This window comes from Aulonocara sp. 'chitande type north' Nkhata Bay, linkage group LG10, assembly GCF_057382095.1.
Source record: "Aulonocara sp. 'chitande type north' Nkhata Bay isolate Kocher_YH1m ecotype deep benthic linkage group LG10, A_spYH_male_GT1.1, whole genome shotgun sequence".
Taxonomy (NCBI): domain Eukaryota; kingdom Metazoa; phylum Chordata; class Actinopteri; order Cichliformes; family Cichlidae; genus Aulonocara; species Aulonocara sp. 'chitande type north' Nkhata Bay.
In genome coordinates, this window is record NC_141353.1 from 25,390,638 (window position 1) to 25,415,189 (window position 24,552).

The 24,552-nt window shown below is 38.5% G+C and overlaps 1 protein-coding gene across 2 annotated transcripts in view; it reads right to left on the reverse strand.

Moving 5' to 3' along the window:
- The window catches only part of fstl4 (follistatin-like 4), a 215,064-nt gene that overhangs the window by 14,038 nt on the left and 176,474 nt on the right, over positions 1–24,552 (reverse strand). For both annotated transcript variants that reach the window (XM_086309271.1, XM_086309272.1), the window contains 6 exons: positions 21,791–21,911; positions 18,638–18,799; positions 13,457–13,591; positions 9,976–10,002; positions 8,364–8,482; positions 703–852 (listed from right to left, as the gene is read on the reverse strand). In XM_086309271.1, the coding sequence (XP_086165397.1) occupies positions 703–852; positions 8,364–8,482; positions 9,976–10,002; positions 13,457–13,591; positions 18,638–18,799; positions 21,791–21,911 (714 nt within the window). The remainder of the gene's footprint in view (positions 1–702; positions 853–8,363; positions 8,483–9,975; positions 10,003–13,456; positions 13,592–18,637; positions 18,800–21,790; positions 21,912–24,552) is intronic.

Here is a 24,552-nt window from a genome sequence, read left to right on the forward strand (position 1 = left end):
CTTGTACAGTGGTCCCACGTTTATCACGGGAGTTACGATCCAAAAATAACCCGCGATAGGTGAAATCCGTGAAGTACGCAACTTTATTTTTTTACAATTATCATAGATGTTTTAAGGCTGTAAAACCCCCCAATACAAACTTTATGCACTTTTCTCAGACAGGCATGAACATTTTCACACTTTTCTCTCTTTTTTAAACACTCTCAAAGTTCAAATCTTTGTAGAAAAATTTGACAAGCTGAACGCATTCTGTACTGTACAGGAGACACGGCACGAGATTGACTGACAATGGTCTACAGCCACGCAGAACACAATGTAAAAAACGAAAATAAAAGTGACATGTTGTTGTATAGCAGTGAAGTTAGACCTTCTCATGTAGGACTCTGTATTACAGGAAAAAAATATTAGACTTACATTTTGTTTTAATTCCATTTAAATAGTACATAAACAGTTTTTGGTGATTTTAATGATCGGATCAGTTATGCTGAGCTAACTAAGGGGATTGGACTGTAATCAAACATACCAGAGCCCAGGCTTAGAGAAACTGTGCAGGCCTTATTTTCCTTACATTACCAAGCTTACATCAGCACTAGTATCTGTAGCAGTTAGCAGCATGGAGCAAATTAAAATGACCCTTTAGCATGTTGGATATTTGTCTTTGGTGTGTTGTGACAGGCCTGTCTTATAACCTGCTCCACCCACCTGCACCACCTTCTGTGCTTGAATATCGACCACCAGCACTCGGCTCTGGAGGGGCTGGGTCACATAGATGTACTTATCTCTGATGTTGACTGCTGAGGACCACACACAGTGTTGAGGTGACACCCCCTCACCTTTAGGGCACATCTCCTCCTGGGAAGAGCCAACAGAGGAGAGGAGGAGAAGAGCAAGAGAGGAGGGAAAAGGTTGGGAGGATTTACTGGTGTGTTTAAGATCGGCACTGTGATGCTTTTTATTGTACTATTCATCCATGGTTACCGCTAGGTTAAAAAAAAAACTTTCTTTTTCCCCTTTAATGTCACCATGTCCCTTTTATGAAATAATAGAAAATGGTTAAAAAAGAATCTAATTTTCAGAAGCCAAACCTTCTGAAATACAGCTGACAATTCTAAATGAAAAGTCCAAAAACATAAGAAAGATCTGAAAATCTACACCTATAAGGAGCTGGCAACTGCATTTTTTTGCTTTTATTTACTCTGACAACTGACAATTAAGTCTTGACTATACCAATAACAACAATATTATTTAAATTAAAAAATACAAAGCACATTATTTAGCATATTAAGGTGCATATCTTTACTACTGCTTGCTTTATTTCAGTTATACTTTTAATGATTGTCTAAATGGCATCTGTAATAACTATTAGTCATTCTGGATGTTTCTCTTAGAAAACTAGTGTTTGCATCCTTAACATTTAGAGGGCAGACTTTGCAGTAATTTCACTCAAATATCGACTGACTCAACATATTAGTGATGGGATTTCCGGCTCTTTTTAGAGATCCGGCTCTTTCGGTTCGGCTCACTAAAAAGAGCCGGCTCTTTCGGCTCCGAACCGGCTCTTCAGGTTGTTTTGTTGCTTTAATTAATTTATTATTAACAATAATATAAAATTATGCACAAAAGGAATTACTAACATAAAAACAAGTGGTTTTATTTATATATGTTTATATATAAATATATGCGGTGGCCCCTAGAGACAAAACACGTACAAACTCCAAAACACATTTCTAGCATGAACTGAACTTCCAAAGCAGAGCTACTAGATCACTTAAATTACACAATTGAAAGCATGTGTGTATTGTTTGTGTATTTATACACAGGCACTCATATATATATTCAAATAATTTAAGCGTAAAGCACAAGGCTCGCGTGCAGAGTGAAGCGGAAAAAAAGTGCGAGAGAGAGGCTGAGAGAAAGAAAAAAAAAAAAAACCCACGTGACGGCTCGCGATAAGGAGCCGGCTCGCGTCGTTCACGTCAAAGAGCCGGCTCTAAGAGCCATTTCGTTCGCGAACGACCCATCACTACAACATATGTCCCCTGCAGGCCCTGTAGTCCACCGTCTTTGCTGACGCGACAACTATGCACACACTCCCTCACTTACATTATACTGATGTAATCATTAATGCACACACAGAGGTTGTGTTCCCAGAGTTGCCACCTCCTCTCCACCTCACCAAAGTGGAGAAACTGCTGTTTATAGCAGGAACTGGCTAACACATGGCCTATTGAGTTTGTATTGATCTCTAATACAATTACAGGCTACTGTAAAACCCAAATCCCTCAAAAGAACAAGAACTTTTACCATCTAAAGCGCCCTGCTCGAGGAAAAGGATGTTCTCTAGTGGATTAAAAACCCCAGGTATATAGTCTATATGCTCTGTAGTTGTGAGCTGTTGACTAATGGACATGAGTAATCCTATTACGTTTAGTCAGTTGAGGAGTCATCCAATGACATCAGAGAGGGAGGAGGAGGAAGGATGGCCTCGATCTAGGTGGCAATTTCATACTGGACTGAAATGAAGAACTATAGAATGGACTTAAAAAAATGGAATAAATTAATTAAATAATTACAATATATATTAAATATAACTTACTTTTTATAATTTGGCTTGACTATATACTTACTGACATTGTTTACTAAAAGATGAGCATCTATATTAAACAGCATGAAAAGCTAAATGGCATTTTGAATTTAGAATCGATGATTAGTGTTAATCCACTGCTTGTCATTTTAAATTATGCAATTCAAGGTTTTATCCAACATTTGAACTTTGTGTTCACACGTGGCAAGATGGCGCCAGTGTGTGTGGCTGCTCGTCTGTCACTGCCAAGTTTGTTCCTGTTTATGTTATTTTTAATTTGTGTCATCCATGAAACAAAGTCTCTGCTGAGGTATGATCGCCAGACACTATTGGACCTCAAACCTGTGGTCCAAAATATTGTGTCCTTTGGAGCTGGTGGGCAGCAACCCCTGCCCCCATTTGCATCGGAAACCCCGGGTTACCTGTACCGGGTTCCCACGCTACCTTCCCGGCGAAAGCGTCCTCGTCGCCAGGGTAAACGAAGCGGTCGCTTGGTAAAGCTAAAGGTTTACCTAAAGAATTATTCTGCTGTTTTCCGACCAGTGCATGGATTCTTGCCAAGGCTGTTTGCGTCTCGGCGTTTTCTGGATCCTGTTGATGCCTGTTTGGTGCCTGTGGTCGGCTTTGATGATCATGCTCCTCGGCCTCGCTGCCCATGCCCTCCCAGGCTAAACCTCCGCTGTCAACATTATCGGAATCTGAGATCGCTGCGGCGGGTTTCTGGACCCCCTGAACCCCGAGCGCCAACTCCAGCTCCCGCTAGGATTGGCCTGGTGAACGCCAGATCACTTTTAAACAAAACTTTTATTCTTCGGGACTTCTTCAGTTCCCGTGATCTGGATTTTCTGTGTGTGACTGAGACGTGGCTGAGTGTTGGTGAGTCCAGTGTTCTATCTGAACTTTTACCTGTGGATTGTTGCTATTTTAACTCGCCACGGACGTCAGGCAGAGGTGGAGGCACAGTGACTGTTTACAAAAAGGATTTTAAATGTAAGCAGTGTTTTCTACAGCCTTCGTTCTCCAGCTTTGAACTTACCTCATTTGAGGTGAGTCGTACAAACCCGATTTTCTGCGCTGTCATCTATCGCCCCCCGAAATACAATAAGAACTTCATAAACGACTTTTCTGATTTTTTAGCTGGGATTATGCCCAACTATGATAGTGTTCTTATTGTTGGAGATTTTAATATACATGTATGCTGTCCTGATAAGCCACTGGTAAAGGACTTTTTAAGCCTTATTGACTCTTTTAGCCTGGTACAGTCAGTACGTGGCCCTACACATGAGCACGGACACACACTGGACCTTGTTCTGTCATATGGTCTGCCTGTCACTGACTTGGAGATTTGTGACTGTGCACTCTCAGATCATATGCCTGTGTTATTCAACGTTGGTTTGACATATACCGCAGTTAAACCTGGCGCTGCTACTCGGTGCTGTCGGGTTATTAACCCCGCCACTGCTGCGCAGTTTTCTGCTGCTTTTAATCAGCTCGGCGGGCCTTCTGACTTTGTTTCCTCTGACACAGAAGACCTACATTCCTGGTTTAATTCTTGCTGTCAAAAAATCATGGACTCTGTGGCTCCTTTAAAAACCAGGCAGCTTAAGGCTAAACCTGAGCCTTGGTTTAATGAGAGCAGTCGTGCTGTTAAGAGGGAATGTCGTCGAGCAGAACGGAGGTGGAAAAAGGATAAACTGCATGTATCATTTCAAATTCTCAAAGACTGCTGGCATCGCTACCAGAACACTGTTAAAGAGGCAAAAAGGGAATATTTTGCAAATATTATTTCTTCCAACTGTCATAACCCACGTGTGTTATTTAGGACCATTGACACTGTTCTTAATACTCCTTTGAATGTCTGTTTGGAAGTTTCTCCTGAGATTTGCAATGATTTTCTGAACTTTTTTATTGAAAAGGTTGTCACCATCAGGGCTCTTATCACAGCTCCTGACTCTGACCCCTCTGTCTCTGTCCCTTGCGCTGCTGTTTTCACTCAGTTTGAGCTTGTGACGCTCTCCTCTTTAGAGGATGTGGTTCGCCATATTAAGCCCACAGGTTCCCCACGGGATCCTGTCCCTCCACAATTCTTTAAAGAAAATTTTCCTAGTATACAACAGTATGTCCTTGACATTATTAACAGCAGTCTGTCTTCTGGTGTGGTTCCTGCAAATTTCAAACATGCAGTAGTACAGCCACTGCTTAAGAAACCTGGCCTTGATCACACAGTTTTAGCGAACTATAGGCCTATTTCCAAGCTGCCTTTAGTCTCCAAGGTTTTAGAGAAAATTGTTTTTAGTCAACTGAAAGATTTTCTAGATGAAAATGGAATCTTTGAGGTTTTTCAGTCAGGTTTTAAAACCCTTCACAGCACAGAATCTGCATTACTAAGGGTTTTTAATGACATCCTTCTGGCATGTGATTCTGGTAACCATGTTGTTCTTGTCTTGCTTGACCTAACTGCTGCCTTTGACACAGTAGACCACAATATTTTAATTTCTCGATTACATGATGTAGTGGGTATTGGTGGCACTGCACTCAATTGGTTTAGGTCTTATTTGTCAGATAGAACTTTCTCTGTCAGCCTTCTCGGTTACGAATCGTCTTCTGCTCCTCTGTCATGTGGTGTCCCACAGGGCTCAATTTTAGGGCCACTGCTCTTTTCTCTGTATCTACTGCCTCTGGGTTCTATCCTTAGAAGGCATGGGATCTCATTTCACTGTTATGCCGATGACTGCCAAATTTATTTGACACTAAAACGCAAGGATGCCATCTCCATAAAACCTCTCTTGACATGTCTAGATGACATTAAAGCTTGGTTGGCTCGAAACTTTTTAAATTTTAATAAAAAGAAAACAGAAGTGTTGGTGTTTGGACCCAGTGGTCCCTGTGAGTCCTCCTCTGTTGTTTTAGGATCCCTGGAAGTCTATTTTAAATCTGTTGTTACTGACCTTGGTTTTAAGTTGGACAGTGATTTTAAATTGGACAACCAAATCAGAGCAGTGGTGAAGTCCAGTTTTTATCATTTAAGGCGACTGGCAAGACTAAAATCTTTTCTTTCGAGGCAGCACCTTGAAACAGTGATCCATGCTTTTATTTCTTCCCGCCTGGACTACTGTAACTCACTTTATGTGGGGGTCAGTCAGTCATTGCTCTCACGTCTGCAGCTGGTTCAAAATGCGGCTGCACGACTCCTAACAGGAACTCGAAAAAGAGAGCATATAACCCCTGTGCTGGCCTCTCTGCACTGGCTGCCTGTGTCTTTTAGAGTTAATTTTAAAATTCTTATGTTTGTTTTTAAATGCCTACACAGTCTTGCCCCGCCTTACCTCTCTGAGCTTCTTCATCCCCACATACCCTGTCGGTCTCTCAGGTCAGCTGACCAGCTGCTCCTGGAGGTACCGAGATCCAGGAGGAAGCTCAGAGGGGACAGGGCCTTCTCTATTGTGGCTCCAAAATTATGGAATAATTTGCCCATGCATGTTAGAGAGGCCCCTTCACTGTCCACTTTTAAATCACGTCTTAAAACCCACTTTTATTCCTTGGCTTTTAACCTCAGTGAGACTTAGTTTCTTTTTTAATGCAGTAGTTATTTAATTAATGATTTCACTCTTCTTTTATTTGTTTTTTATTTATATCTCATGTAATTTTATTTTACAGTTCCAATGTACAGCACTTTGTGTCAGCTGTGGTTGTTTTAAAGTGCTTTATAAATAAAGTTGATGATGATGATGATGATGAGATTTCTGGTGAGCTGTTTGGGAATAGGATGTAGACTGGCTGGCCACTTTGTTAGTTACACTTGTTCAACTACTCAATAATACAAATACTGAATCAGCCAATCACATGACAGTAAGTCAGTGTAGGTAGGTACCGGTATGTCGTTATTGCCAAGATGACATGCTGAAGTTTAAACTGAGCATTAGAATGGGAATGAAAGAGGATTTAACAGATTCTGAATGTGACATGATTGCTTGTGCCAGACAAGCAGGAGGATACTAAGGCTGGGTATCGTCACTGATTTCTAGAATCTAATCGATTCGGGGAAATTTTGCCTCAGACAGTCAGAAATATTGTAATTCTGATCACTTATCAGTACATATCCATATTTTTATATCTATAAAAAGAAAGCTGACACTTGTGAGACTTCATCAGATGTGTACGCATTACAGCAGATGTCTTTGTGTCAAAGTAACAGAGAATAAAACACAGAAAAACATGAAGGAGATTTGATAACTGCCTTAAAAATATTCTGCAGTAGAACAAAAACGAAAGAAAAGCATTAATCAACATCTGAACATTACCTGATGCTGCTGAAGTGAAGCAGAGCAAAGTTACAGAGGTTTTATTAAAGACACAGCTAAGCATTTTGCAATTTTGCGTAATTTTAAAAAGTTAAAAAAAAGAAAAACAGTGGCCGACAGCGCTGCACACAACGGTAGACTGGTGTGTAATAATAAGCAAGTGAATAATGCAGAAAACAGAGATTTTTAGATGGGAAACTATTCCTGAGAGAGAGAGACGGAGAGCTCTGCAGGAAGTGTGATTTTATTGTGGAATAAAACAGCAAAAGTAAGACGGAATTCATGACGATGCTTATGTGAAGTGAAATGTGAAGCATAGTTTGGATCTTCTTTTGCTGCTGGTTCAGTCAATATCGTTTGGAGAGAGATAAAACCTGCAGCTTCAGAATCCAGCGCAAAAAAAAGACGTAAACACAGTTGTTGAAATTTTGGGAGGTTTAACCTGACATTCTGGCGTTTCGGGCAAAATACATTTATATTTAAAAATTGATTCAGGATTTTAATGAATCAATATCACATTATCCAAGCGATAAATCGATAATCAAAACCCACCTCTAGAGGATACATCTGCAGCAACTGCACAATGCTGTTGTGTAAGTAAATAAGTAAATGCTTATTAGCTACATGTAAATCCAACACATTTTTAGAAAAATATAATATTAAATATCTTATTGAAGTATCACACATGAAAGTCTGTAATAAAAAAAAGGCAAGGCTGTTAATCCAAACCTAACCCTGCCCTGAGTTTCTAGTGGAGTGCTATCGAGTACAGATGGGTTACTAAGACCTGCATACTGGCCTTTAAGCTAACAAATCCACAGAATTAATGTTCTTTCTCACCAAATTTGCAAAGGGTTAGACATGTGGAGACGGCGGGACCCTTTTACAGTGTGTGGGGTCCTCTCTCTTCAGTGGTCAAGTAAAAAAAAAAAAAAAAAGTCACTGCTGCATTATGTTTTTATTTTGACGGCAGTTACAGAGATGTTTAGTTTGTTTGTTCTGTTTGATGTTTTTTCTGGTTTCAGAACAATGAAAGGGTGTCCTGATTTACTCCCTATACTCAAAGATCTTGAAGTTAAAGGACAAAATGCCCGAGATTTTAAAAGATAATTGCATGTTTCCCTTATATAAACACCTGGTACCTCATAGTCATTCTTTGTATTATGGTGTAAGAAACTAATACCTTTTTACTGACTGCGAGATACTTTTATGTTCTACCATGGCATGATGAATGCATGCCACACCTACTATAAAAAAGTGATGGAGAATACACTGAGTGGCATTCTTCTACCTCACACGTAATTTGATTTTAAAACACATCTGCTCAGCAGTGACAAACACCACCATCCTGAAATCTATTTAGTAAAATATAGAGGAAGCCTGAAACTCACCTATAGGTCACTCATTAGCTAATGGGCACTTTTTGTGTATTTTCTTCTTATTTAATTTATTTCATTATTAAATTCACATGCACTTACATAGGTAGCGACAATCCTCTCTGTCCACTTCAAATGTCTCCGTATTTCACATTCACTAGGCTGAAGAAGAGTGATGCCCTCATCAGAAAACACGTAGAACATGTTTCCCACACTTAGCCCTAAAAGTCAAAACAAGCGGACAGGAAAACATATTGTCAATTTTTATAAAAAAAAGGGAAGAAATACAAATTTAAAAAATCCAGCTCCCATCTTTTCTGTCATTTGTGATTGGCATTTAAATTTTCCTGCCAGAGGAGACACAGCAAGACGCCAGTTAGCATGTTAGCATGGATGGGCAGTATGTGACTGCCAGCTGTTTGACAGCGCTTACAAAGGCAATTTGTTCACAGTCTAATACAGCAAGAGACATAAATTAAAAACACAATTTTTCACATGTATTCTGCTAAGTCTAAACAGCAGCTAAAAACATAGCAAGGACTCAGCAATCCTATGTTCCCTAACCCTAACAAATTATTAGTCCTTCACATATCATTATTCACACATATATACAGTGCTTAACAAATTTATTAGACCACCTAATAAATTAGAAGAAATTAATCAAGCATAAAGAAATCACTAAAATATTAAAGTCGCATCTTAATCAAAAAATAATGTGCTTTACTATTCTGTCTGCTTTTTGTAAAAACAGCAATTATGAAAAATTATAGAGCCCCAAAATAATTATAGTTTAGCAATAAATCTGTCAATTTGATCACTTTTTTAACCATTACATAAACTTAAAGATAAAGAAAGAAACTGTGGCATAAACGTTTCAGTGGGTGGTGGTCTAATAAATGTGTTAAACACATTGCATTCATATATAAATGCAAGCTGTATGCAAAGACAAAAACTAGTGGTTGATATTGATTTGTTAGACTATTAGGATATTGCTTTTTGCACAAAAGTACTGTGAGGTATCACACCATTTTTATTGCCAAGCAATTTAAAAAATGAAGCATAAACATGCAACATGAGTCATTAAAGCGGAAAAAAATATCTGCTCACTTACAACCCCCACTGTTAACAAGATACAAATACTTCAGTTCAAGAGCTTACACTGTATTCTAAACCACTCTGACTCTTTAAGTCCTGTGGTGAACATACTTTGTAGCAATGTATACAAAAAACCCAGATTTGATTCGTATTCTATTCTAAACCACAGTAAGTTTTTCAATGCGCTGCTACTAGAATGCACGTACTTGTAGTAATGCTGATGTGGTAATAATATTTATTCCATAAATACAGGATGGATTTATATACTGCTGAAAATCACAAGGCTGTTTTTCTTGCAGCGACCATGCTGGGTCTGTGGTATTATTTGTAAAATACATAAAATCCCTGCTTCTGTGCAAATGTTCCCCTTAGGTGTCCTGAAAAAAAATGTTAGAAAGCACACTAAGAAAAGGATGAAACACTTTGAGCATGCAAGGGAGGAAAACTTAAAGAAAAGTTTTGCTGGAAACAAAACAACTCTGAATCTTCTGGACAGGAGGGCAAACATCTTGGTAAGTCATAGCTAGCCAGCTGCAGGCCCTGCAGAGCTACAAACATGCACATCACATTTTCCTATTCACAAGAATGCAAAAGTGTTTTGAGAAGTGTTATGTATTACCTTCTTCTCTCCACAGAATGTTTGCAACTGCACAATCAGCCATTGAGCAAAAGGAAATGGAGAAAAAAAGGAGAGAAAAATATTATTCCAACCCAGCAAAATGCCTTCAGAAACAGGAGATAAGTTCTGTCATGCCATGTCGATCCAAAATACTATGTTTGACAGATACAAAATGTTCCTCACTACTGTTGACAGGTCATGCTTCCTCTTAGATCAAGACATAACTCTTGTCTTCAGAGAAGACGTGGTATCAATTATTCTGTTTAATTTTCTCTGACCCAGGAGCTCTTTTTAGGTATTGCTAACATGTCAAATGATGCAACATAATGAAAGACTAAAATTTTACAGAGAGCTAAAGTATTTAATTTGATAGGTTAAACCTGCTTAAAACTGAGATTACTTCATAAAAAAATGTAGTACCTCATAAAACCTGCTTTTCCCTTTATTGAAACATTTTAGATGACCCCAAAGAGATTTTAGGCAAAGAAATATGATCAGCTTGCATATTTATGCATGAAATTGTCATAAATAACAAGAAAATGCACAGATTTCTGTCAAAGGACTTATGATATTGTCAGTCTCTCAAGACCCATTCAAAGCCATAAAACCCCCACTGAGTTCATATTACAAAGAGCTAATTTTGGACAAGTTAATTGTCCTAGATAAAGTATATTTGGACCCTAACAGTTAATCTGCTGCCTTTCATTTGTCACTGACCTCACTATTTCCCTTGACAGTACCAACTGAAATGTTTAAATTGATTTAAACTCAATTTTATGGACTAACAAAAAGGTCAGTCTTAAGTGTTTCAGAAGTGTTCACAGAGATAAATGATCTTGCCTAAGGGATGGCAGTCTCACAAGCACTTCATGTTGCAGCTCTGCTGTAAAGGCAAGATTGATAGAGATTGATAGAGTCTGAGTTTTTTTTACCAGTCTGAGTGAAACACCTGACATTCCTTAAGTGCCCTGGTCAAAACTCAAAGACACCATAAGATATTTGAGGGAAGACCTAAAGGTGGCAGTTCACAGACGCCACCCATCTAACTTGATAGAGATTGAGAGGTTGTGATAAGGAAGGAAGGACTAAGCGAACTGCAAACGTCCATAGACTTAGCCAAGAAGGCACAAAGCGGTAACGGCTACTGAAGCAGCCTCCCACAACTCTTATATTTAAGAGTCTGAATACTTTATTCTGTAGAATTTAGTTTTTAATTTTTAATACATTTGCAAAATGTTCTCAGTTTGTCATGATGGTATTTCAAGTACAGATTAATAGGAGAAAACAGCAATTTTGTTTATTAGGAACAAAAATAAAACTCTTTAAAGTGCTTGAAAAGCAAAAGTGGTCTGAAAATCTCACAGTGACTGCTTTGCTGTGTGTGTTCACAGAGGGGGATCTCTTAACTGCAGACATGATTATTTTGCTAATACTTCTGGTATATTGTTCCTGTTCCCGGATAGGCTGACTGAACTATTCCCCACGAGCAGCTCTTTACTTCAGTGAATCAACCTCAGGAAAACACATTACAGACAGACACAAACCTACATGCTACTGTATTCTTCTGGCGTGGAGTTTTTGATGTCGCCCATAAAATCTGTTGTTTCCTACTATAAAAAAGAATGGGGTCAAATAGAAGATTATTGTGCCTGACATTCATCTTTTATCCGTGCCACCCTGTCTCAGCAAACATCGTTGGCGATGTTTTCACAGTGTCTAGTCATTGCTGAAAAATAGTTTCAAAATAAAAGTTTGCAAAAACGTTACCACAACGTCAGTTTGAGTTATGTCTTCAATTTTAAGCTTAGACATTGTTGTTAGCTTTTCGAGTTAGAGAAGGTTTGAGTTTACTTATTATTTTCTACCTTCTTATCTTTTTTATTGATTAGAATAAAATGAGAAAACAAAATCACGTTATATGAACAGTTAGAAGAGATGAAACATCTCACCTTGAATATGACTCAAAACCACAGCCTTTTGAGTTTCATTCGTCTAGTTACCCCACTGAGGTAATCAACTTCTTGTTAAAAAAACAAGAGCATTCATAAGTCTATGATATTGAAATCATGGACAGGGAAGGGATAATTGTAAGGATATGATGCCACCAATTAAAATTAGATGCACAAAACCATAAACTTAAGCTTAAAAGTGGTGTTTATTAAAAACAGGGCTTAGTAATACTAGTCTGTCTCTTGTATTTGGACAGGTGTTCTGTGGACATCTGTTCAGGGCCATCGACAATCCATATGTCACTGAATAATTACATATGGTTTGCAGTAATCTAGTCTTTACTGTACTTCTCACTTTAATGATGCTCTGATGCAACCTCTTCTCTATGTGGAAACAAAGTCAACACCTGTTTGTCTATGATTCAGTTTTTACTGTTGTTCACAATCAGTTTTGACCATGGAGGTGATGTTGGGGTTTCAGCCATGTGTGGCTTTGGTGTGGATACGATACGATAGCTATATAGTGTTGTGGTTTGATCTTAATACTACTGCAAAAGAAATGTGGCTTTAAAGTGCAGCTGCTGAAATGCTGCTTCACTGTTGGTCTAATATGATTATGGTGATTCCTTCTTTATTTTTCTACCATCTGAAGGCATAGGGAATTGGCTCACTGTCAGCTGACATAAAGCAGTTTTGGTGCTTATTAGGTTCACCACTTACTGCATTAAAAATTTAGGAGATGCATGGAGCATTTGCTGACGCTTGTCTGCACAGGACAAATTTGAGCAAGCTTATTTTTTTTTAAAATAATAGAGCTGTCCACATGTTGGTAAATGACTGTAATTTGTTTGTGCTATGTCTTTATTACATGTCTGAATTTTATTTCATTATACATGATGATCTGACAATCGTTTATTGTGGATGATGTTAGTCTTGTTCTAGCCTAGTCTGTATAAATAGGTATCGCTGTGCTAACTTTGCTTAGATTTCTCAACAATTAGTAAGTGCACCATCAAAAAAAAAAACCAAAACTGTTCAAAATTAGCATTTTGCTCTCGTCAAAATCAAGCTCCTGCCTTTCCTTTCTATTGAACATTCAAAGAGGCAGCAGTATAGACAGTGCATCCAGGTGAAGGCAGGCTTGTAACTGTAAGCACAATCAAAACGCTTTGTGAGCACAAAGACAATAAGAGTTCTTATCACACCACCTGTCCAAGGCTTAAACAAGTAGAAAAGCTTAAAATCAAAATATACTTGGCTGCTGGCTTAAACAGCAGAGTCCTTTTCTTTTACAGTAACCTTGCAGGTAGTGGATCCACATGAGCAGCAGTGGGAGGCGAACAGGCAAATTGACCAGTGTTGTTTCTGATCTCAGTGTCATCAGTACCTCAGTTCACCCTTCACAATACTTTCATGTCGGGAGTGATTTTTTCCAAAATATTATTTTCTAAGCTTTTCTTTTAGAGTAACTCTTATCAATTCAAATATTGACTTCTTACATAAACAGTGAACTGTGACTCTGTAGGACTTACGAGTCTTCTTAGCCGAATCTTCAACAAACAGAGACGAGATGTCCTCATCCACTCCCACTTCATTCTTGGCAATGCACGTGTAAGCTCCTGTGTCCTCGTAGCGGACGCTGCCAATAAAGAGTTCACTACCGTTCGCTAAAGAGGAGAGGAAACAAAATCAAACAGGTATACACATTACTGATGCAAAGCTACTATACACTACAACCATATTCAGAGTGTTTATTTTTTAAAAACAAACTTTTAAATTTATTCAACAAATTCGACATCTTCACTGTGTTAAAATTCTGTGATCGAATCATGAATATATGTGTGGTCGTGCATCTAACAGAAGCACAATGAACCAAATACAATAATAATGCAAGTAATGTGTCATCAAAGGTGCAGGGGAAAAGAGACTAAAGACACCTGGGAGCTATAAACCCCCCCCACAGAGTTTGATCAATATTCTTGTGTCCACAGGCATTTTTTATCTCAATGAAATCAGAGACATTGTAGCTACATTGTAGCAGCATGTACAACTTGGTCAGACTCTCTTCTGGTCTATATCTGGTCGCTGTGGTTGATGAATACATTTAATAGTATTCAATCAAAATAATATACATTTATTATCCCACTATCCAACAACAGGTGTCCTAAATTAACAGTACTGGTTAATTTGACCAAAAATATGATATGACCAAAAATATTTATCACGATATACATTTGAAAATTTGCGATAACGATATAACTGACGATATAATTGACACTAGACAAAATACTTTACAACTCCTCAACTTTATTAGTGCAAAAAACAAACAAACATCAATGTATTTTACTTAACCAAGCAGCTGTTTTTTATGTGCATTAAAGTTATATAAAAGTTTAACAGTGCAAATGCAAATTCCTTGCTGACAGTTTAACCAAAAGGCATTTCCAGTGGAAACTGGCCGGCATATCCTCAGCATAACCATGTTTAATATCCACAAAACTTAAAAAGAGGTTATACACACACAATACAGTAATATTATGTTGAAGCGCAGTACGTATCACTCCGCGAGGCTCCTGCCTACGATAGCCGTAATGCTCCGACAATCCATCAAAGTGCTGCGGGTTCGTAGCTTAGCAAAGTCGTACTAAAACATTTGACAGATTTTCGAGCGCCATGTACCACATAAAATCGTTTTGAGGTCAGTAAACACAGCCAGAATTCATACATACACACGGGATTATAATCTGTCGATTTTCAGAAAAATCAAAGGATTGATTTTAAGTGTGCCATATTTTCAAAAAAACACGGTAATAACGACGGCCCGCTAGCATGCTCTACCAAAAATAGTGCTTTGTTGTGTATCTGACGGATGAAAGCCAAACCAGTTCCACACCACTGAAGTTGCAGCATTTTTACAAACCAGTTCTGGTTCATCCGTTTCATTCAACGATCTGCTTTCGCTCTTCTCATTCTCCGTCGCCGCCATGCTTTTTCCGCCATGTGCGTATGAAAACAAAGGCACTGCGCATGCGGGTTTTACCCATATTCTATCGCAATATTTCATTTTCTAATCGTTGCCCAACATTATACCGGTATTACCGTGAACGGTATGATATGGCCCAGCTCTAGTACTAGTAACAACCAAAAAAATTTTTTTTACATTTCTGTAGTGGTAAATTAACCAGTATGCACTATATTTTATATTGCTAATATATAATTATTGTTAAATTTTCAAATTTATTGTTTAAAAAAAGTTTTAAAAAAGTAAAGCACATTGCTATTTATTTTAATTAAGATACCTAATTACTTATTTACTATAATAGTTTTACTGGTTGTATGCTGCTGCACATACATGAGTTACAGTTTTTTCCCGTACATACGTGCAGCACAACACTGTTGCTCTCAAGTTTCAGAATCATATTCTGAATCGATAGCAACAGGTGATGCTGGTGACGTTTAGAGACAAAAGTCAACATCAGAGGTGAGCTCTCTGATGTTTCCTGCGGCATGCTGTAGCTTTGTGATCTAGAGCTGCACTCTGATCCTTCCTGTAGTACTTCGTTGATCACACAAGGGGGATTTGTCACAGTGGAGCTCTTACAATCCAGGATGTATAAAAACATTAAAGCAAGCTTTCATTTTCACCCCTTTCTATACATCACCTGACATAACATTTAGATAACATCAAACATAGGTACCATCCTTTTCCCTCACATATACAGGATACCATGTGTTCCACCTGCTAAAACTTAAAGCATTTTTAATGGAGGTCTTTCTATAGAATCCATAAACAACAATGCCGCACACAGCTTGTTAAAAAAAAGAGAAAAAAACAACAACTGTTCTTCATCTTAACCTTCTAATTCATGGCCAGTGGGTTAGGGAAAAAAAACAACACAGACATTGATGCAAAGCTTTTCACATTAGTGAAATGTCTTTTGGATTCTGATAATAATTCTCTTTTATCGGAGGAAATGCGTGCAATGCTTTGAAGTGACAGTGCCTTAAAGCACTTCTAACGTCTCATGGAATGAGACAGCACTTTAATTACTTCTAATTCATACTGATGTTCTGATCAATTCTTATTAAAAACCACTGAATCAAGCACTTAAATGAGTGTTTATATCCTCTGCATGTTTGCAGCGCCTGTGATGATGTGACTGGTTTTGTCTTAAGCTGAAGCGATCTCATTTTCTTAAACTGCTCCCCGCAGGATTACTGCATAGGTGAACAGGACATGTCACCTGATTCAGCAGCTCCTGTTAGCTTTATTGGGCTTTAAAGCACCTTTTAACTCACTGTTGTATTACATTTTTGCACACCACAAGTGAACTGCTTGACCTCAAGTAAGAAAGAGTAAATTAACCCTTTAAGACCTACCATAGAACCAAGTCCGCCAGAGCTTATATTATATTTTTACATGCTGTAGAGCCATTTTTGGGAGCATTTCAAGTTGCTATACATCAATACAACCATTACAGCCTAAATTTTAATAATATGTCGGCATTAAGTGCATAGTAATTACATAAATTGCAAAAAAGTGCAATAAACTACAAAAAAATTGAAAATCGTTTTTTGCTTTTTTAACATATATTTCTAGTTAGAGAAATTTAAGAGGCTTATCCCTCAAAACTGTAAATACAAAAAAGTTGCACAAAATAGTTTCCCACCACAGGAAATTTATTTTGAGTGTCTTCATAGTTATATTTTTGAAATACACCAATTTTTATATACTGCAGGAAAAACTAAAATAAATATTATAGTGCAAATTTGCAAAAAAGCAGCATTTGCATCAAAATAAACTATTTCCAGCAGTGCAATATGAGTCCTAAGCATCCCAGAAACGACACAGAAAGTCATAAAGTCAAAGATAACTTTTAAAAACACCAGTAAAAGCTCATGAGGCCCTGATGGTAAAAAAACAAACAAACTACATTTCCGCGAAAATGACGTCACTTCCGGTTTCGGGCAGGTAATGGCGGACATGCAAAAGTTCGCGCTGACGTCTATTCCAACGTAGGAAGTGTTATGAACAGCTGATCGGATCGGCAAAGCGTGTTTCTGGAATATTATATTTTTGTTGCTGCAAGTGCTTTTTATGCAGTTTTTGCAAAAGTATATGTGGAAGGAAACCGTGACTTAGGACAAGCTGATGGCATAAGATGTAAGTACAACTCCTCCGGTTTCATATGCAAAAAATTTATTGCGCTAGCTTACATGGTTGCAGAGCTACCGGGATTTAAAAATAGTTACGCAAAACAGAGCGTGCCCGCTCCGACCGACTTTAAAGGGTTAAAAAAGGTTACATGACACGAGAGAGGCTGCACAGACACACACACACACAGTGATAGTAATTCATCAGTGGTCTCACTTAATGTGTTATCGGCTTCCATCGTGATGCTCTGTAGCCTTATAAATGCTGCTAAACAATTCAGATATATTCTTCAATTAATGCAGCTTAAGTAAGCTACCCTTGACCAACAAGGTAGGTGGTACAGAAATATATTGCCCCCCCCCAACACACACACACGCACACACACACACACTCCAAAAAAAGAGAAAAAACAATCCACTGACTCTTCTGGGTCAGAGGAATTATCTGTAATCTCACATGTTGAGATTTCCCTGCGTTTCCTGTTTGACAACAAACTAAATGACAGAAAATATGAGGCAGTGTTCTAACAGTGTTTTCAGCACTGCAGTACTTCCTTTACAGTTCAACTGTGGCTCGCAATCAATACTTCTTACTATCAGCTGTCAGTGCGTTGTTCAAATTTTACAGAAACCTATGAAAAAAATGAGGATAGGGGCAACACTTTATATTATCTTTATTAAACTCCCATCAATACAAGTGCGTTGTGGAAATAAAATGGTGAATTACTCTTCCTGTGCTTTGATCACTTTCTCCCCAACCACGGCCAGATTAAAAAAAAGGAACTCTGCGCTACATAATTTGCTTTTCCATGCTATTCTTTTCACTTACCTAGATGTTGTTTATTGAATAAGTACAAATGATCACATATTAGTTGGTAAATCTGAAACAGCAGCTACTGCAGTGTTTATACGGTGGTGAACCTTGCAGAACCTCCTTGTTTGAGTGTCTAAGGGTTGATAACAGGCTATTACCATAGGTAATGACCCACACACAGCCAATAAACTTTCCTTTAATGAGAACTAGGCCGTAAAAAGGGAAGTTGTGCTTCCTCTCTCTGATATTGAGAGTGTATCATAAAACAAAAAAGCCTTCTTGCCCAAATAAGTTGTTGCCGTCTTCTGTCACACAGTGTATTTCTTTTTATCTTCAATCTCCCATCTCATTCACCATCTAATAATAAGTATGTTTACATTGTCAGAGGAGCAAAAGGATGTAGTGAAAGAGGGCAGCTGAATTTCTTTTCAATCATGGTTTCATCACAGTGGTACAGAATGCAAATAAACTGAAAGTGTATGAGAAATTATTACTGTGGACAAGTGGAACCACTGGCTTTTCAATAAAAAAAAGTTGCTTAAATAAAATAGCAGCTTGAGTTTCAAGATTTGTTTTCATTAGTCTTATACATTGTGGTGGTTTATAAAGATTTATGCTTTTTCCATTGTACACTGTTGTTGCTGCGTATTGTGCACTTGGAAGAAATCACTTTACCACCGAGCTGTGACACACAGAGTCCGCTAAAGCAAAAAATATGCTGATAGCAAAACACTGCAAAACTCACCTATGAGAGAGAGCTGTTTGGAGGATCTCGGCTGCAGATCCATGCCATTCTTCAGCCAAAGGAGTTTGGGATTTGGGATGCCGTCGGCGTGGCAGTGGAGGCTGGCAGATACGCCGGGCTCCTGAGCCTGTGTCTCTGGATAGACCAGGATCACTGGAGGGACTGGACGCATATACACAAAACCAAAAATACAAATGGAAATAGTAAAGCGGCAAGTGAAAACATAATTACACACTGTTTCATTGGTAGACCGTAACTCCTGGGGGAATATAACACAAACACCCACACACACAGTGGGCAGAGAGGAATTTGTCTCACCACAGCATGGAATATATTCACAAATAACAAGAATCCAAGAGCTCTGGGGCTGCTTTATTACAGCTTGAATCCTGCAAGAAATAGATGTCGGACGTATGTGTCACTTACCACCTCCTTTGGAGAAAGAGCCGTAAATAGATGTGGAGAAATTGAGGAGGAAAAATGAAATATGAAGTAACAGTTTACATGAACAGGTAAGATGCTGTTTTCGGATTATTGTGCTTTGCACATTTTGCACCGTGGGCCAGCTGTCAAATTCTGACAGACCCTTCCTCCAGGAGCTTACTCACCTCTCCCATTCAGCTTTCCTCATTTTTTAAATGTTACCCCTTATAGCTCTTTTTCTCTCCTGTTCCTGTGTTTAAAGTGCTGTGCAAAAGTCTTGAGCCACCCTTTGGTTCTTTTCATTTTCAAAGAGCCAGACGTTCTTGTAATCTTTCAAAAAAGGCAAGTAACTCGAGGGATGAATCAGTGTTGTGTCTACGCATCCAGAAAATGTAGCCAAGAACCAGTTTTAAATGATATCTTTAGGCACTCTTGTTATTTTGCAGCCTGTTGTAAAAGAACATAATTTCTTTTGTTGAATCTATGAAAAATGACAAAGCAGTCTGACAGGAAAAAAATAGTGTTTTTGGCCAATAAGGTAATTCAAATATCTAAATATTTGGCATATTTTGGCATGGCGTGTAGTGTGTCCTCACAACGCATTGAAGAATCATCTTCAGTAGATGATCAGTATCTGAAAGTCATGTTCTTAAGAAACATGAAAATTTTTTAGCAAAGACCTCACAAAGGACCCGACAGATGCATCTGGCCCTTCACTTGATCTCTTTACTGGTCGCCCATGCCTCTAGAACCTAGAAATGGTCTCAGTGCTGTGTTTCAGGCAGTGGTGTTGGTGACCTTGTCAAGGTTAATGGAGTTACGAATATAGAAAATCTGCATCAGATTTTGATCCACCATACAATGGCATCTGGAAAGCATCTGATTAGCAATAGCTTCTGTTTTTAAGCATGACAGTGATTCCAAACACACTGGCAATGCAGTAAAAGCATACCTGGATAGGGAAACACACAGTGGAACAATACAAGTCATAGATTGACACAAAAGAACCAATTTCCAAAGAGGAGCTTTGAATGTCTTTTAAGAAGCCTGGAGAACAATTCCTAAAGACCTCCAAGTTTTGGTATTGACTTCCACGCTCTTTACAATTGTCCAAACTCTGTTTTTTGCCTTATATACTGTGTTTCCATGTATGTTTGCAGACGTTTGAATAAATCACCGAATCTCTGTGTTGTTTTCCTCACAAAGTATAAAGGTTAAAAAGAGTTTCTTGAGACTTTTGCACAGTATTGTTTGTCTACCTCAAATCCAACATTGTAATGACCTGCCTTATCATCCTACAAAACAAACATATGATGAACTCCTTCTTGCCAAAAGTATCTATAATATAGTCTGTATGTGACGTTAACTGTTCTGTTTCATTACCAAAACAGCACTTAACTAAACCAACCCTTTCTCTTCTTTCAACATTACTAATGTTTTTAACTTTTTGACATTATTAATGTCAAAGATTTCATATATACTTCTCTTATACTGTCATACTACAGGGTACGGCCACGGCTACTTCACCAATACTAAAGCTGCAATATCATCATTCCTCTCACCAAAGAAAAGAAAGCACAACAGGATACAAACCGCCCACTTAGTATAATGTGGCACTTGGCTCATTTCCAATGCACCTTATCTCACCTTGTCATATCTTATTTGAAATACCTTGAATCCCTAACACAAACATTTGGTAATTGCTCTTTCCTGATCACTTGCCCTTCAGTCCCCCTGTCTGTCTCCATGACTCCCTTCACATCACTCCCCCTCCCTCCTTTTTTCCGACGATTCCACAAAAAATACCAAAACAAAAACAAGACAAAAAAAGGACCCATTGTGATCCCTCCATCGGAAGAGGCTTAGTTTAATCATTTGTATTCCGCGTTTGAGGCTGAATACATTCAGATTCAAAAACAAAAGCACAGTTTAAGGGGGTCACCTTTGTTGTGCTACAGGTGTGGAGCTTTAAACTTTCTCGCAGGTTTTTCTTTCGAGAGATGTTGAGTAAAGTATAACAGTAGCAGAGACGAATACTCTAATTTCGGTAATTATAATGAGTGAGGCAGCGCTTTGATAACTTCACTGGTGTTCTGTGTTTCTGCTGGTTTCTAAATGAATACCAACGTAAGTAGCTTTTATCCACTGCACAGAATCAGCTGAATAGGCTGCATGCACTCACATTTCATTTGCAGCCTAATATGAAATTATGTTTTGCTCTTTGGCAAGAGTTACTTTGATGCAATGCTCCGTGTGCCCTTGTCTCCCGAAGCTCTTGTATGAACCATGCTACTTAAAAGACACTTCATCTTTGCGTTTTGCCTTTTTTTGTCATATATGAAATTAAATTTGATATCTTTTGCTTTTTGTTCTTCGTCAGGCAAACACTTTTATTTGTTTGACGTTTGCTAGACAAACACTGGAATAGATAAATCTTTCATTAAATAGCTTCCTGAACAGAATGATTAGTTATTGGGAACATTATTCGATGGTGAGCCCTAGCTCCAGATAAACAGACTAACAAGACAGACAAAAAATGATGCAACACACAAAGTTTTTTCAGTTCATTACAACCTTTGCTGTACTTTTGGAATCATTGTTATGCTACTAAATTGATGTGAGACCAGCAAGACAACTTCCTGATGATATCCAAACACTAAATGCCATCAATTTTTTTCCCAGAATTTTGTCCACATCACCACTGTAAGTAAGAAATGAACTACTACTGACCATTCACCTGGAGCACATGTGTCTGATAGAGGTCTTCATAGCCGTAGGCATGGCAACTGTAGTTTCCCATGTGGATGGTTGTCACCTTAGTGATGTACAGGGAGCCATCGTCCCCAAAGTCCTGAGATAGAGGGAAGAGATGGATGAGTAAAATTAAGTGAGAAAAGAGGCAAAAAGGCAAATGCGGTGAGAGGGCGTGAAAAGTAAGGAAGAAGCGGGAGGAAAATTAAAGATGGAAAAAGAAGAGTGGGAGGTGTTGGAGAGGGAATACCGGTGAAGAATGGGGTGCAGAAAACATCCACGGGGAGTGAGGTGGAAAAATGAAGGTATCTTGATAGAATAAATAGGGATGCTTGAAGGGAACAGAGAAAGCAGGCACACAACAGCAGGGAGTGATGGGAAAAGACAGCAGAGAAAAAGAGTGATGCGAAAAGGACGAGAGACCATGAATCAACGGTTTCCCTGTTGAGCTGAAGCAGGCAACAGGGAATTTGATCCTCCTCTCTCCCTCATCACACTGCCTCAGCCTGATAAATGGCAAGGGTTAAAAATATAAAGCCCATTAGGTTGATGAATGGAGCGGGTTGTTGTTGGTGCAGCATGCGACAGTCACCAGGGGGTTTCCAGCCACAGCTTAGGGTGGATTAAGGCATTAAATAGTTTGCTGTCCCACCAAGTGGCAGAGCAGATGTCCTGATGCAGCTCTGTCATGACATGGAAACCACAAATGGCAGCTCTTCCTTTTCTCTTTTCCTTTTTTGAGGGCTCTAGAAATTAATGTGACCTGACAAGGGGGCGGCGTTGTGACAGGAAAAATGTGAAATGATTTTCCCGTAAGATAGATGGAGGAACTTAGGCAGCCTTTCAAGTTCAGGATTTACAATTAAGAGAAGAGACAGCGCTACACTGGCAAGGACAATTAAAACTGAATGGGCCACTCGGACTGCAAAGTAGGACTGTAGTACAGTAAAAAAAAAACAAGGGACTGAGGATGGCGGTCTCCTAAAACTGACTCAGTTGAGGTACCTTGGATTTTATCTTCAGTTTGTCAGCTGAAATTATGTTTTGGTTGGCTGTAAACTTCAAAGTAAGTCACATTTATCTGTGATACGGGTCATATCACAGATGAGTGATCTTAGGCACTAAAATGTAAACCATAAGGCTTAACATGTGTTGATGCAATGCTCTGCAGGTCCACTTGATTGTAGTGCAACTGGGCAGACATCGTAATGGTTAAATATAAGATTTTCTTTTAGAGGAAACAATTCAAGTCCAAGGTAAAATAAATTAAAACCCCGTTTTTCATCTTTGACTAATACATTTACATGGTGATGACCAAGCCTGCATTGTCTCTGGGTAGCTGGTGCTATTACTGCCTAAGAATAAATGGGAGAGACCTGGCCTGCAAACCTCATCATAACGTAATTGTATTAGCCGTTAATCTTTGAGTTTGTGAAATGTGCTGATGACACATGGACACAGAATTAAAAAAAGGTGTTGGAGAAAAATTACAGGGTTTTATTACTATTCAAGGAAAATTACACACTTGAATAATAAGAGCAGTCCCAGAGTTACACAGAAAGATGGTCAGTGGCCACATTCAAATTAATAGATCTTAAATCACTCGCGGAAATTATTCCTTTCACATGCAAAACTAAATCAGAGTCTCCTTTGGTTTGTTCTCTAATGATAATCATCATTAATTTACCTTGATATACAGAATAGAGCCGAGTAGTACTATAGTAGTAGTAGAAGTAAGTATCTGCTTCTATATCTGTTTAATACATGTTAGCAATGCATATGCATATGGAAGCTCTCTATTAACTTTTTTTTGATGAAATATAGCTAATTTCATTTCCCAATAATCAGTTTCCTATCGCAGCACTTCATATGAACTGAAAACTGAATCCACCCATATACACAGTGCGTTACTTTTTGGGGGCACAAAATGTGAAATGCCTTTTTTGTGATCGCTGGTGAAAGCACTGAGAAAGAAGCTCAACGGAAAGAGAAAAATATGGGCAAAGCTAAAAAAAAGAGAAGAAGAATAGACTGACTGTGATAGAGGCTCAGCTTTCTGGTTTCAATGAGGTTATATATGCCAGAGAGCAGGACTACTTCAAAAACTATCAAATAAAACTTCTGAAAACAATCCATTCTGCGCAGCTCAACAGGAGAGAAAGGTGTGCTGAAAGGACTTCGACAGGAGAGTAATGTCCCGTCCCTCCTGTCACTGGTCACCTCACAGAACCACTGTGGTCCAAATCAACTTGTACAAAATGCTACACAATAAAAATAAAAAGTCTCAAAAAGACAATAGATCTGTGTTTGTTTCTAACACCCTGCCCTTTTTTGATGCAATTTAACTGTTCTTACATATGAGGTTTAAAGGGAAGTTTGCCTTGGAAAATCTATTCAAAGCTGCCCTGCATATGGATATTAAATGCATAGATTTCTATTATAGTCCTGTATAAATTGCAAGAACATGTGCACATGTTGAGATGAAATATACCCTGCATCAATGAGATACAAAATCCTAGCATAAACTTGAATATTTACCTTTAGCCCTTTATGAACTAATTTATTTGGATGCCTACATTTTCATTACTTAATGGCTTCTTTATCTTTCGTTTAGCCAGGAAGTCACTTAATCTCCAGAGATGGCTGTCCAAACTAGCTTAATTGACCAGTTGGCCACAAAAACTTGGCACGTTGCATTAAGTATGCAATTTCTCTTGTTCTTTCTGGCACCGACATCCAGT